This window comes from Neoarthrinium moseri, assembly GCF_022829205.1.
Source record: "Neoarthrinium moseri strain CBS 164.80 chromosome Unknown scaffold21_Wmoseri_CBS_16480, whole genome shotgun sequence".
NCBI classification, from domain to species: domain Eukaryota; kingdom Fungi; phylum Ascomycota; class Sordariomycetes; order Amphisphaeriales; family Apiosporaceae; genus Neoarthrinium; species Neoarthrinium moseri.
The window spans coordinates 1-14,502 of record NW_026055135.1 but is presented as its reverse complement, the minus strand read 5'-3'; the positions used below and the strand labels follow the sequence as shown (position 1 = coordinate 14,502).

General features: G+C 52.3%; 4 protein-coding genes across 4 annotated transcripts; 2 read left to right on the top strand and 2 right to left on the bottom strand.

Annotated features, from left to right (window-relative positions):
* Window positions 1–1,679: 1,679 nt before the first annotated feature.
* JN550_006157 (uncharacterized protein) lies at window positions 1,680–2,413 on the bottom strand (the record flags this gene model as incomplete). The annotated part of the gene is made up of 2 exons (XM_049317864.1): window positions 1,680–2,293; window positions 2,368–2,413. The coding sequence occupies 2 exons, from the start codon at window positions 2,411–2,413 to the stop codon at window positions 1,680–1,682; spliced, it is 660 nt and encodes a 219-aa protein (XP_049171717.1).
* A 984-nt stretch (window positions 2,414–3,397) lies between these two features.
* On the top strand, window positions 3,398–5,186 carry JN550_006156 (uncharacterized protein; the record flags this gene model as incomplete). Its single annotated transcript, XM_049317863.1, has 3 exons — window positions 3,398–3,757; window positions 3,830–4,117; window positions 4,185–5,186. The coding sequence occupies 3 exons, from the start codon at window positions 3,398–3,400 to the stop codon at window positions 5,184–5,186; spliced, it is 1,650 nt and encodes a 549-aa protein (XP_049171716.1).
* A 1,101-nt stretch (window positions 5,187–6,287) lies between these two features.
* JN550_006155 (uncharacterized protein) lies at window positions 6,288–8,415 on the top strand (the record flags this gene model as incomplete). The annotated part of the gene is made up of 5 exons (XM_049317862.1): window positions 6,288–6,619; window positions 6,687–7,024; window positions 7,085–7,156; window positions 7,210–7,900; window positions 7,956–8,415. The coding sequence occupies 5 exons, from the start codon at window positions 6,288–6,290 to the stop codon at window positions 8,413–8,415; spliced, it is 1,893 nt and encodes a 630-aa protein (XP_049171715.1).
* Window positions 8,416–8,697: 282 nt separating this feature from the next.
* Window positions 8,698–12,574, bottom strand: JN550_006154 (uncharacterized protein; the record flags this gene model as incomplete). The annotated part of the gene is made up of 7 exons (XM_049317861.1): window positions 8,698–10,137; window positions 10,190–10,651; window positions 10,711–11,061; window positions 11,119–11,477; window positions 11,525–11,695; window positions 11,747–12,071; window positions 12,122–12,574. The coding sequence occupies 7 exons, from the start codon at window positions 12,572–12,574 to the stop codon at window positions 8,698–8,700; spliced, it is 3,561 nt and encodes a 1,186-aa protein (XP_049171714.1).
* Between the last annotated feature and the right edge of the window lie 1,928 nt (window positions 12,575–14,502).

Sequence of the window (14,502 nt, the reverse complement as noted above, 5' to 3'; positions counted from 1 at the left end):
TAAGCACATACAACACAGCTCGCCGGTGACGTGAACAGCAAAACACATGCGCGTAGACGTGTGATTAAGAGCCATCGGGCTGGTCAAGAGAAGACAAAAAATGATCAATTCGGTATGCCCAAGGCTGAATCCCAGGACATATGACTTTATAGCCACAAAGAAGAGCCACGGGTTGGGGTTGTCTGTGGTTGTGGTGTTGTGGGTCCAGTAAACATCCTACTCACGTATTGCCAGATACGGTAGCCAACTATGTGAGAGCTCGAGGCGGAACTCGAGCTCTCGCAACCCATGCTTTCTACACATATTCTTCACTCCTATATGGCCGTTCTAGTAAATTGGTTTCAGTATTTTATAAGCATTTTCATAGCATTATCCAATAAGCGACTCTTAGCCGGCAGCAAAACCTCCGGCGTGCCCTGCTCATTTTCCGCTTCCATGATGATTCGCAAGAGGTTGCACAACTCGAAGAGCACCACCCCATTATATATGGGAACGCATGCTCCGGCAAGAGATGTTGGATTTGCAGTCGTGTCCTACTTCATCGACGATATTGCATGGAATAAATGGCATTCTTTGCGTCAGAAATTGTACATCAGACAGCAATTTGGGGACATTTTCCACCAAGCAGGGCAGATATCAGTTGATAGACGCCTTACTCCAGAATACTCGACGCGTGCAGTTGTTACCATTGTGGTTTTTGACGTAGAACCGTACTTAAGCTCAATGAGTGGGTGCCCGGCTTGAGCATGAGCCGCTGATGGTAGTGATTAAAAATATTGTACGACCCTGCTGGTGATCCTTCGTGATCGGCGGAGAAGAAATCATGGATTGGCAGTAAAACAGGATTCATCATGAACACAGATACGGGCTACTAAGATCATCTGAGGCTTCGCAAGACTTGTAACCTCGTAAGCAGTCATGGCCACGCCGTAGGTATTTCTTCCTATGTTTTACATCTGTGGCAACTACTATCCAGATGCTGCTGTTGTTGTCGCTGCCGCCATGTAGCACACTAATTGAGAACGGGATATTTTGACAAATTAAGTATATTTCGAGTTGATTCTTTGGGCTACCTATATTGATAAAGTCATAAACCCCGTTCCTGATCCTCGTACCCTTTGCCACAGGGTGGAAAGTTCATGTTGGTTTTTCAGATAGTCTCACCTTGCCAGTTTTGTGCCGCATATTTAGCAGACGACGTTGATTTGCTTGGTGTTGTTCTTAGCTGACCCAAGCTTGTGTGATGTCCAGTAATGCTTTATCATCTATTTTTCCTCTCCGGAAGTACAAGGGCAGTCTCGAGGAGCCTTGCACGCCACCGGGCCGTCGTGTATTCTTATGTGCTTCCTAAGCCATGTCAGCATCAACGAATACGCTGAATGAACAAACCGAACTGCAGGTACGTGCTGACTCATTTACGCTGCCTCGACTACTGCCTTTCTCCCCGCTCATGTGGCTCCAACCCCTTTATACTCCGTTGTGTTGACACACCCTGTCTCAGATAAGCGCTAGGCCAGTCAGCTACGGCAGATGATACTTGACCAGGCGGCGGACATATATATACTAAACAAAACCTATGAAGTGAACATATCACTAAGGCAATTAGAGATCAAATTTAGTAAATCTGAAGTGAAATGAAATAAAGACAGAGATACAACACAAGCAATTCGTTTTATTATTTATATAGTCGACCTTTTGGTTATATGATACTGTTCTCCTAGATTTAGATAGTCTTCAAGTTTGCGCATAATAGCTAAATCCCCCTGAACCGTTCCGAGCTTCTTCATATCAGCCCACTTGTCAGTACCGCCGCCACCAAAGTATATAAGCCAAGCCTCGTTCGTTGTGATGTTCACACGTATATTATCTGCTTTTATGTCGGTCCATGTAATTCCAATTCGATGAAGCTCCGTGATAGATTCCTTGATTTGGCGGATCAATCCCGTTCTTTGACTAAGATGAACCTTTTCAAGGTCTATATCGGAGAGTGTGCCGGTGTGCGGCACATACGTCTCCACGAGCCCTATAACGCCGCCGCCGTGGTCCGAAGAGCGAACAATTCTCAAAAGCTTTGGGATACGGGTCAGAGGAGTCTTGAGGTCAGCAGCCGCGATTATCTGGAGGCACTGAATTTCGCGCAAAATGGCGTGCGCCGTATCCTCAGAAGTGGCAACTTTGCAAACCATTTTCTGGCTGCCTCCATACAACGGGATCTTGACCTTTGTGATTCGATCCCGCTCGAATCTCTTCAAAACGATAATCTCCTTGTCCACACAGGTAAAAACAGCCGCTTCTGTACCAAGTGTCAGAGTAAAATGCGCAGTTGGTAAGTCTGGTTGTGGACATTGTCTTGCATCTTTACCGCACGTGCAACCGCTATTGTACTGCACCAGGTCAAATTGTGGGTCTGCATCTTGAGGCTAAGTTTTCCCCAGAACTGATTGATTGTGACAGCTTGGAATTTCCTTGGGAGGACAAAGGGAGGTGGGTGTGGAGACCAACAGGCTCGCGATACTTGGGGCGATAGTAAGCGAGAACCCCGGCTATAGTGTTAGTATTGTGCCCAGGGGTGCATTAGCCAGCCACTGGTACACACCTCCGGAAGGCATCTACCATGCAATGAGGGACTAGCGAGGTCCCATCGTGCTGGGGGGCCAATCACCAAACAGCTCGAACGGCTCAGGTCGTGCGGCGGATGCGCCGGTCACGTGGCTACAATCTCGGCGTTGCGCCGGTCTACAGGGTTCCATCCTATACAGCCAGCTAAGTGTCTCGGAGCAACGCCTGTGAATGGGTGTCGAGGCTCGCGTCTTGCTCTGTGTCCCTCTCGACGCATTAACATCCGCTCGTGGTAGAGGAGCAATTTTGACATCAACACCTGCTTCGCTGTCAATTGATCGAGAGGAGTAATTTTGATTGAACCTGCGCGTGCGAGGAAACCCCATCGTAATTATTTACTTCTGGCCACTGTCGACACGTGCGCTTCGCCTTTGGATTGCGTCTATTGCAGGGGTATTCTCTGCCGATGTAGTGTAACCAAGGCGGTCAAGTAGGTTAGTCTATAGAGTCTCGGACTAGGGCCGGATGTGTTAGTGGGTCACCAGCCATGTTGAGTTACCTGATCTCGGTGGGACCGCCGGTGACAGAAAAGGGGAAGACCTCATTGGCCGCCCGGCCGGCTCAACCCCCGACACTGTTCAAAGTACATGAGAACGCAGTTTCTCATGTAATTCAGAACATATGCCATGCCAACATCATTCATGAAAGGGTAATCTGTACATAACCTCCCGATCTCCCCCTGAATACCACGTTCTGGGTTTCTTGCGACAGCTCTCAGTCTTGGAGCAACCTTATATATTGTTCAAGTCCCGATTGGTTTCCAATCTACGACGAAAACATGTCGGCACTGAAGGACAAGTCTCTTGATGCAAGTGTTGCCAATCAGGAACGTACCAGTAAAGATATACATGCAGTCTCTCCGAGTCACTCTGGGCCGGCCGCACCGACGTCGCAGAGTGCATCGGACGCGGAGAAGGGTACACCAGGGGCCCAGCAAGGGAAACAATACGATTTACATCCCAGCCCTCCATTTTCAGTTTTCTCACTCATACAAAAGAGGTTAATCGTCTTCATTGTCGCGCTGACGACCTTGCTCCCCCCTCTGACGGCTAGTATATTTTACCCTGTGATTACCTTGCTTGCAAGAGACTTGAATGTCTCTGTGACGGAAATTAATCTCACAATTACCATTTACTTGGTAGGTACCTCGAAACCCAACAGCGTCTGGTGCTCGATTTGGAATGGCTCTAATACATCAATTCCCCCACAGATAATCCAAGGCATCGCCCCGTCGTTTGTGGGCAATCTGTCCGACGAGATAGGTCGAAGACCTGCACTCCTAGTCGCCCTAGTCATCTATATGTGTGGATGCGTGGGCGCGGCTGTCAAGGCCAACTATGGACTTCTTCTCGCGATGCGCTGCCTCCAAAGCGCTGGAAGCAGCGGTACCATCGCACTGTCCCTCGCAACAGTGTCTGACATTGTGACATCTGCAGAAAGAGGACGCTATACATCGTATGTGCAAATGGGATGGATGCTTGGCCCTTCCTTAGGACCGGTAAGCTTTCTTGATTTTTACCTCACCTTCGATCACGCGCTGACTAGACAATGGGTCGGATGACAAGGTTATCGGCGGCCTAATCAGTCGGTTCCTCAACTGGCAGTCCATATTTTGGTTTCTGGCCATTTACGCCTCGATTGTGTGGGTTGTTTCGATCGTCTTCCTACCAGAGTCGAGCCGACGGATCGTTGGCAACGGCTCTATTCCACCTCCGCGATGGAATACTGCTTTGTTTGCATACTTTCGACGCTCTTATACAATCCGTGACAATGCTGCAGTGCCCAATGAGCTACAGAAAAAGTCGCCGTCCAAAAGGGCAGCTATCAACCCGCTGACCTCGCTAAAGCTATTTCGCGAGAAGGAGACATGCCTCTTGCTACTCTATAGCGGTCTTGTCTACGCCAGCTCCTACATGGTCCTGTCTACGTTCTCTGATCAGCTGGAGGAGATTTATGGGTTTGATACGTTGCGGATCAGTCTCTGCTACCTGGCCTCTGGGTTTGGTACTGTGACATCGGTTCTCTTAACGGGACGGATACTGGACTGGAACTTTCGTCGTCACGCTGGGCTCGTCGGCATGGAAATCTCCAAGCAGAAACAACAGGACTTGTCAGGCTTCCCCATCGAGGTCGCCCGCCTTCAAAGCAGCATTCCCGCACTGATTCTGGCCAGCGTAAGTCTGATCTGCTACGGGTGGACGTTGCAGAAGAAGGCACCCTTGGCTGTACCATTGATATTTCTCTTCCTGCAATCCTTCGGGAGCGCAAGCTCCTTCTCGGGACTGAACAACTTGATCATGGACCTGAATCGCGATAGACCAGGGGTCGCGTCAGCAGCAATGAATCTGACCCGTTGTTGGATGGGCGCCGGGGGTACAGCGTTTGCAAGTCCGTTGGTCAAAGCTGGTGGTGTCGGGTGGCTAGGGGTGGTTATCCCTGGTATTTGGTTGTTGTTCAGCCCACTCATTCTCATGGTGATCAGGTATGGTCCAGCATGGAGAGAAGAGAAGCGGATGAAGCAGATGAGCGACGCCGATGCGCCATCGGGAGAGACGGCCGTAGTCTAGCCGCTCGTGAGCAAGGCAATCAACACCGAGAGAAGATTGCCCATCCATAGAAATCCATCCATAGAAAGGGCGAGTAGCTACCTAGGTACTGCTGTAGTCATTCGCTGTGACTAGAGCTGTGTTCTTGTATCTAGTTCAGGAGAACAAGCATCGAGTTCGAGGAACTACCGATCCACCGTTCACACAAACATCAAGGATTACGAGCGTATGCGCCTGCAGTAGCAGCGGCCGTCTTATCTCGACAACCGCGCCTTTTGTGGTTCCAGTGAAGCTGTCCAGGAAATTGTTCAGTTTGAAAGGCTCGTTGGGTGTTGAAAACAAGCTTGAAGCTTGAAGGATCGTAGCTCAGGTTGGATGTGGTGACAGCGACGGCCTACTTTCAGTAGTGAGCTAACCCACAGCGGGGCGACCTGGAGCGCCCCGCCATGAAGATCAGGAACAGGCATGCCGAGCCGCCCGACAACCCGTCCTGCCCGTTGCTCTGGCGCATCGTCAGTGCTCTTCATGGCAGGTGTTGCTTAAATTAGCACGCGAAAGCCCCACGACGTCTGCTGGGGTGAGATTGATCCACCCCCGGTGAATATGGCTACAACTGCTCTCGCCGCAGGAGACACTTACGAGAGCCGTCATGATTGTATACGACACTAGGCTCCAAGACCCGAAAAGCCCCATGTCATGATGGTTCTAATGGAGCGAGTACTGCCGGCTCATGTCAGCAAAGGGGAAACAAGGGCGCGGTTACCTAGGTAGGAATGAAGGCTATCGGTACTTCAGGCGCGACGTCATATGTGGTATCGCCAGGTGTACTCACGTCCTCTGTACCACAGTAGCTTCAAGCCACCTGCCTGGAGGGACACAATGCGACAAATGCGCCGTGCGACTTTGCGCGCCGTTTCTCAAAATACATCAGCAAGTTAAATTGATTGTTTTTCTCAGACATAATCTCAGCTGGACTGTGCCATCATCCTGTGAAGCCAGATCCCATCCCGCGCGTCATCCAAGCCTTCCAAGCCACGGTGGATCTTGCTGATTTACACCAAACCCCTGCCCTCATGTCCCTACGCTTCATTTCCCAGCGACCTCGTATCTCGCCCGGCCATCATGGCCGCACGCAGTCTGGAACCCGCGGAAGCTGGAGTTCCTGAAGAGAAGGGCGCCCCCGAGCACGACGAGCAACATTCCCGACCCAGCGAGGATACCGACTCCCAAGCCTGGGAGCCTTTCGATGACGACTTCGCCGATCCCCCGGACGCGAGCTTACACGGCGACAGAGTCGGAAACGACGGCGACCTCGACCTCGACCTAGAGGACGGCTGGGTACGCAACCCCAACAACCCGGCAGAGATGTCGCGATGGACGGGCCAGCCCTCGATCAAGGGCTCGTCAGATGCAATGCGCATGATCTTGCTCAACTTCTGCACGCTGGGTATCACGTAGGTCGAACAAGTCCTCGAGTGCATTGGTCTCGATGGGCCCAGCTGACCACCGTGTCCGACGCAGCTTTACATGGGGAGTTGAGATGACTTATTGCACGCCCTACCTTTTGAGCCTCGGCTTGACCAAGAGTAAAACGTCTCTGGTATGGATTGCTGGACCATTGTCCGGCCTCCTTGTTCAACCCATCGTGGGTGCGATCGCCGACGAGTCGAAATCAAAATGGGGCCGCCGGAGACCTTTCATAGCCATTGGGGCGGTAATCGTGGCCCTGAGTCTTCTGCTACTGGGTTTCACGAAGGAGGTCGTGGGGCTCTTCATTACCGACGAGGACACCTTGAAGACCCTGACGATATTGGTTGCCGTGCTAGCCATCTATGCGGTGGACTTTTCTATCAATGCAGGTGTGTGAACAGTTACTGCGGAAGCGCTCTAGAACCGGAGGCTAACAAGGTTGTTCACAGTCATGTCTGCGGCGAGGAGTCTCTTGGTGGACGTGTTACCCATATCAAAGCAGCAGGATGGCGCAGCCTGGAGTATGAGCCTGAATCCTATGTTGTACCTGTGCATTAACTGACACCATCCACAGATAGCAGGATGTCCGCCATTGGCCACATGATTGGGTATGCTGCAGGCGCCGTCGACTTGGGCTCGATCTTTGGCAACTTCCTAGGTGATACGCAGTTCAAGAAACTGACTGTAGTCGCTGCCTTTGGCATACTCTCTTCTTCTCTAGTCACCTCCTGGGCTGTAACGGAAAGGATTCTCGTCGACATACGGAAAGACCCCCGTCAAGCAGGCGGGAAACTCAAGGTACTGCGGCAGATCTGGTCAACGATCTTGCACTTGCCGCCGCGCATCCGTGCTATTTGCCATGCACAGTTCTGGGCCTGGATCGGATGGTTCCCATTCCTCTTCTACAGCACAACCTGGGTTGGCGAGACTTACTTTCGATACGACGTCCCACCGGATGCTCAAAACTCCAAAGACACGTTGGGAGAGATGGGTCGCATCGGCAGTACTTCCTTGGTCATCTATTCCGTCATTACCTTTCTCGGCGCCTGGCTTCTCCCTCTACTAGTCAAGAGCCCCGAGGACGACGGATTTACCCACCGCCCACCACGGGCGATCGCAGGCGTTATGGAGAAGTTCCAGAAGTATAGACCTGATCTGTTGACGACCTGGATGATTGCACATGGCATGTTTGCCTGTGCCATGTACTTGGCGCCCTTTGCGAATAGCTTCAGGTTTGCGACTGTGCTAGTCTGTATTTGCGGACTGTAAGTGGCTAAAACGTAGTTCATTTATATCACCGGCGCTAACACAATCCTATAGCCCATGGACTGTCGCAATGTGGGCACCGGTGACGTTCCTCGGCATCGAAGTCAACAGGCTCAGCGGCGCCAACGAAGCTACCGCATCGTATCGCCGTCTCTCCAATGAGTCTGTCGAAATGTCAAACTTGAACGGCGATACTGATGCTTCCCACCTCGAGAACGGAGTCGATGAGGCCGCGGCGAGCGGTAAGACGAGCTCAACGGGAGAGCTGTCGGGTATCTACTTTGGTATCTTGAACATCTACACGACGATTCCTCAGTTCATCGGCACTTTTATCAGCACCATTGTCTTCGCCATCTTTGCCCCCGGCACCAGTCGGGAGCTCCATGGCGGCTCAGGGGACGACGACAAGCCCCCAGCTGCGGATGGACCGAATGCCATCTCGATTTGCTTGTTTATAGGTGCCGTTAGTGCCACTGTCGCGATATTTGCGACAAGGAAGCTCAAATACCTATAGAGTTTAGGGGGTTTACATTTGCTGCTATCGTACAAGTACTGAACGATAGGCACGCTAACGCAGATGGGGGTTAAATCAAGTGGCGTTCAAGGGGTTTATTTTGGGATTCATTTCAGACATGACAAGATACCTCTGATGTTTGGGACATGTACGGGTTGTGAACTCGCGATTTATAGACTACACGATTGACTCCTAGAGCACGGACTAGCCACATACTCGGAGCGCACGTCAATTACTATGGCACTCGAACAGACGTGCACACATGTCAAAGGATTAGTCCCCTCATGCTTTGCGCTTAAGGACTTGCTCTACTGCGGCAACACGGCTGACTCGTCCCTGACGGATCTCCTTCTTGGTGCTCAACCTGGCAATCTCAGCCCGCAGCCAATCGAGGACCTCCCCGTACCCGGCCTGCTTGCGGCCCAACACCTCGGCGAAGGCGCAGTACGCGAGGCAGGCGACCTCCGTGCGGCGCACGTCGCAGGCGTAGCCCGGGTGGCGGGCGCGGCGGGCGCGGCTGGTGGCCAGCAGGAAGGCGACGGCGGCGAGCTTCTGGACGGCGCGGACGACGAGGCGCGGGGCGGGCCGGCGCCGCGGGCCCAGGCAGCGCGCGTACGCCCAGGCCTTGGCCGCCGTCTCGGCAAAGGCCGCGTGCAGGCTCGCCAGCACCGTGTGCGGCGCGTTCAGCGACGTGTCCAGGTACATCAGGTGGCTCTGGATCTTGAAGGCGTTGAGCACCTTGCGCTCGAAGGTCTGGCCCGGCGTCCGCGTGTGCTCCACCGTGAGGGAGTTGAAGATGGATTTGTTGTTATGACCATTCATGGTGGCGGTGGCGGTCATGGTTGGAAGAGTGGATTTGCGAGAGAGTTGTCTAATGTGGCGGTCTCTGGTGATGTTCAGGGTTGCAGGATAGATGAGCGTTCCGCAGTAGGGAAACCCGGCCCTCGGGTGTACTTTGGACACTGGTGAGCCCGCATCGAGTTCAAGGTCGAAATTTACTAGGGTTTTGGCCGGGTTCACGGTGACGCCGTATTCTGGCACGCCGCGGTGCATGACCTCAACGAAACGGGAGGCCTTGGACCTGTCGGCGGTAATGAGGAGGAAGTCGTCGATGAGACGAAGGAGGAGACAGTCCTCAGAGTCCAGAAACCTGAGGACTTGGATTTCGAGATCTGCATAGAAATAGTTGCAGAGTGTGGATGACAGTACCGAACCCTGGGGGATGCCATCCTTTTGCCGGTAGAATTTCTTGCCGATCTTGACGAGGTTCTGCTGGATATGGGAGGAGACGAGCTGCAGCATAGCGCTTGTGTCGTAGATTTTCTTGAACACACTCTCGATGAATATGGTGTTCTTCTTGCTTGTGACGTCCTCACCTAGAGAGTCAAAGAGAGATGTCCTTCCTAGGCGTCTCATTGCTGTTGAGTGCCACTTGCGTAAGGGCTTGGGTTTTCTTTGAAGCCTATGGGATGGCAGAGCATGCAGGTGAGTGCTTGAGAGTTCCACGTGCTTCGCTATCTGGTATTCGCGTCGCTGTGGGATGGAGTCCAGAAGCCCAACTATGGCCGACTGAGGGATGGTGTCGAAGGCAGATTGCACGTCAACCTTCGCAAAATACAATGGCCCCGAGAAAGTTCCCATCCTTGCCTTGAAGGTCTTGATACGCTTATACATATCTCCCACTGAAAACATTGCGGATCCCAGCTTGCCAGGGTTCAGGGACTGCTGGAGTTAGCACACATCAATTTCAATGACAAGTTTAGCAACTGCTTACCTTCTCGAGCTGAAGCACATTGTGAACTGGTTTGAGTAGAGTGTTGATACTTGGGCCCAAAAGCCTTTGGTTGCCCTTCGTGACCATCTTCTTCCGCAGATTCATGATCGGCCGCACGCTGTGGCCCTTGGGTAGCAGTCGTACTTGGCTGAAGCCTAGCTGCCGAGAGTCAAGTATTCTGTTGGCATCTTCCAAGCTGACCTCTTCGAACATTTTGGCCTTCAAAGTAGCCATGACGGGTTCGGCAACATATCGCCAGATATCATGGCGGAAAAAGAAGAGCCGGCACTTATCCGTGTTCGACTCAGTTATGTAAAAGTTGCTTCGCAGCAGGGGTATCACAATCGAATCGAAAATGTAATAAAGAAATTCGTAAAACAGCTCAGCTCGTTTAGAAATGTCAGTTTGTGATGTCTTGTGTGTCAGGAGCCGCGGAGGCGCCAACCATTCGATCTCCGTAAGCTGGGACTGCGGTCAGCTGGGTTGTACACTTTATGATATTGTGTGGTAAAGAGGCTCACCCTCATGCCTTGCATAACTTCATGAAGTGACATGCTCTCAAAGCGTCTTAAGCGTATGAATTGGTCCACTTTTTTGAGTATTAAGCTACGGTTGTGTCTCTGGACTTCACCACTACCAAAGAATCTGACTGGCAGAATCTTCGAGACTGCAGCCTGGCAGAAGGCAGAGACGCTTGCAGCCGAAGTTGACAACTCGACAATGGATGTAGATTTTGTGGTTGTTTTGGTCCGCTGAATGGCAGACTGTAACTGCGTCGAGACTTGGAAACCCTTTCCTTTGGAGGCTTGTGTATGCCTACCAACTCTACCATTTGACTGGGAAGACTGTGCGCCATCCAGTGGGGTGCTGACCTTTTTGATTCACTAGATCAATACAGATACGGTATGAGACAAGACCGATAGACTAACCGGACAGTAATACTGCAAAAGTTCCGAATATGAGCATCGGGTGTGCAGAATCTGTAACTTTTGTATGAGATCCTTTGCCTCGCCCCTTAATCGTTTTGGGACCTTGGGCGATAATTTTCCAACTTCAGCGGCACCGAACATGTCGGATATCTCATTTTCGCGAAGCGTATAATCCTTGAACCTTTGTGCGGTCTCGGTGTAATCGATCTTAGAAGTAAAAGCGTTGTGCAACCCAAACTGCCGCGGGAAAATGTACATCATGACCTTGAGAGAATTGGACTTATTTCTGTCCGCAAGCTCTTGAGTTGGTTCTGCAGGTCCTTGATCCAGCTGAACATACGGTGCTCGATTCAATACATCTGCTACGCGTTAGTAAATATGTAGTAGATCATGCAATCCCACTCACGTATATGTCGTAGTCCAAAATGAACGAGCCCACGCGCATTCAATGCGGCTCTGGCATACAGCATCCGGTTTCGCACAAATATAATGTCCGACGGAGACCTCTCGAAGTGAGCTGGCTCCTTGTTCCGTTGCTCATTAGACAGTAGCACCTCTGCGTTGGTCAGGGGATAGCCTATGTACCTCTACTCAGTAAGCCAACGGCAAGCTGATGAAGAGAACGAACCGCTGATTTGGCAGTAGTTGCCTTGACCACCTCTCACAGAGGTGAAAATAGCGCAATCCAGCAACAAGTCCATCATAATGCGATCACCGCACTTGCCCAGAAGCTTGAGGAGTTGCGGCCATGGCGCCTCTTTCAGTGTATTCACTTGAGGGTTTGGGAACAGCGAGAACAGCCCCGGAATGGAGCAGCTGTGGTTAACTCCGGGACCTTGGAGTTTTGCTGATTTCGGGTCTCTTCGAAATCCATCACATAGTATGTGTTTGGGCCATGCCCCGGAGTGTGTTTTTGACTTGGAAAAGAGCAGCCATATTACGAAGTCAACTATCTAAAGCACCTGTCAGTTACCTAATACAACAAGCGGCCATTTCGACACACCTCCGATTGACAGAACTCAGCGCCAGCAAGGCCGTCGGACAGAGTGACGTGCGAGTCGTCGCCGCGTTGAGAGAAGTCCGTCCAATGCTTCCAACGGTTGTCTGGCCTGGCATCTGCCTGCAATGCTTGGTCTGTGACCCCGACGAGCGTCGAGTCAAGCAATGCGCCTAGCGAACGTTCCACGTCAGAGACCTCGGTATCTGCAGGTCGTGTTAAATTGACCGAAGATATCTTGCGTCTTCTGATTCTCGAGGTGGACGGCAGCTTGAGCAGCATGTAGTTGCGCAACGTCAAGACGGTCGTGAAGTACTGATCAAGTACGGCATGCTTTACTGCTTGGGCTGCATTACTTGTTATTCCCTTGGTCGAATGGCGCGATTTCTTGATAGCTGGATTCATGCCATGCTTGGTATCGACAGAAGCGGTGCGCTTTCTCTTCTTGGAGGAAGCCATGGCGGCATCGTGACAAGGAGGCTTGTTTGCCAATGTCCAAGCCTGCCCATGACACGACACTGCCGGCGGTACCTGGCTCGAACTCGGGACCGCGACGCACAACGCTTTCCCAACCTACGACGGTGTCACGACGGGGACCAATTTCCTGATTGGCCAATGGGCGCTCTGAAGAATATTAGCCGGCCGGCGAGCAACGAGGCAGGACCCCTTGGGTTGAGATGAGATGCAAGAGATGCGCAGCACGTAGCGGTTGGTTTGACGCGTCTGTGTAGACGCGGGTGGCTGCTGGCCTAGATCGGGTACTTGGGACCCTAGGTAGCTGGGTATCGTTCCACTGCTCTGCCCAATGCCCGCTGCCCACCGCGGGAGAAGGACGTGAGAAGGACGTGCGCAGACTGGCGGATCTGCGGGCTATGGAGCCCGCCCTGGCACACACTGGCTAGCTGCTACGTTAGCCAGTCTAGTGCCTGCCAAGATGGGCAGTTGGCGTGGTGCTCGGATCTATGCTCCGACGCAACGATCTTCGTCGTTAGACTCTAGTTAGCCCTATCCATCTCTATCTCCGTCTGCATCTAGATCGTCCATAACGTCCTCTCAGTGTCAAGTCCCTGCGCGGGCCCTCAGCATGATTGTGTACTGTGTATACGAGAGGGGCACGGCACCACTGAACGGCCCCGTATGCGAATCCTCCCGTGCCCAAAGGCTGCGTGAGGCGAGGATCCGACTGCTGCAGGGTGCGGCGTGCTTGGTAGGCGGTTGACTTTGGGTGTAGGTTTCATCTATTTCCTACACGATTTTTAAGCCTCCCGATCGACCCAGATTTTGCTACCCATGCAAGCAATACTCATGCCTCACTTCTGATAAGCCTGACTCCCCGACTCCACGAGTCGACACGCCCGCCCGCATTTTAAGGTTGAGCATTGGGAGCATCAAAGATACTTGTCAGACCCGACGAAAGCTTCGCAATGGGCAGGCTACCGTCTGTGCATGTCAATATGCAACACCAGCCTGATCTTGACTGTCCTGGACGCCTGATTGGGCGCTTGGGAAGCCGGGGTGGCTGAGACTGGTGAGGAGTGCAGATGCCAGACGTGCACATTCAATGCAACTGGATGCGCCTCCAGACGGGAGGCCATTTTCTTCTTCTCTGCGCTCCGCGGGATGTGATGATGCAACTACTACCTACTGTAGACCCAAGGCAGGCCAATAGTAGTATTCAGCCAAGTGCCGAGATGCCTGCCCATGATCAAACCGAGTCGTGAATTACACACCAAAGTCTTTGCTGCTTGTGAAGTGAACCCTTCTGCTGGTCTAAAGTTTCCACTATAACCACGATCGGGCAAATAGTCTGGTAAACCCGAAGGTTAAAAAACCTCGGCGGTCACATCGGCGCATCGAAGGCAGCTGGCAGGCTGGGGACGTTTATCCGTGCCCACCAAGTATGAGTCAACAAGTTGGCTGGATGGACATTCTTCCCACGGAGCCAGAACGGACATTGTCGTGAAGGTTTTTCGCTCCCAAGGATGAGCAAGCTGAACGTCGAGGCTAGGCGCAGGGCCTCTGGACGCTCCAGCGAGTGCAAGCAGACCTCCCCCACGGTGATGGGGCGGCTAGTCAACAGCGGTACTAGCACAATTGGGTCGCCAGCATAGCCTGCAGAAGACGACGAGGAAGACAGACGAAAAAGAACAACGGCTCCAGAAATTGTGGGTGCTTTTGCAGGCTCGGATGTGTTGTCTCATGCAGGCATCATGCTGTAAGCAGTCGTAGCTCATCTATCTGTACGGAGCCGGGAGGCCAGCGACGATCCCGTAATAAGGCAGGACTGGGGGGCCGCATCCATTGCATTTCTTCTGGCCTGTGCAAGGCCAGAATTGTGCACACCAGACCGCATATCCAGCGCACGCTGCCCAAGTGTCGAGTTGTAC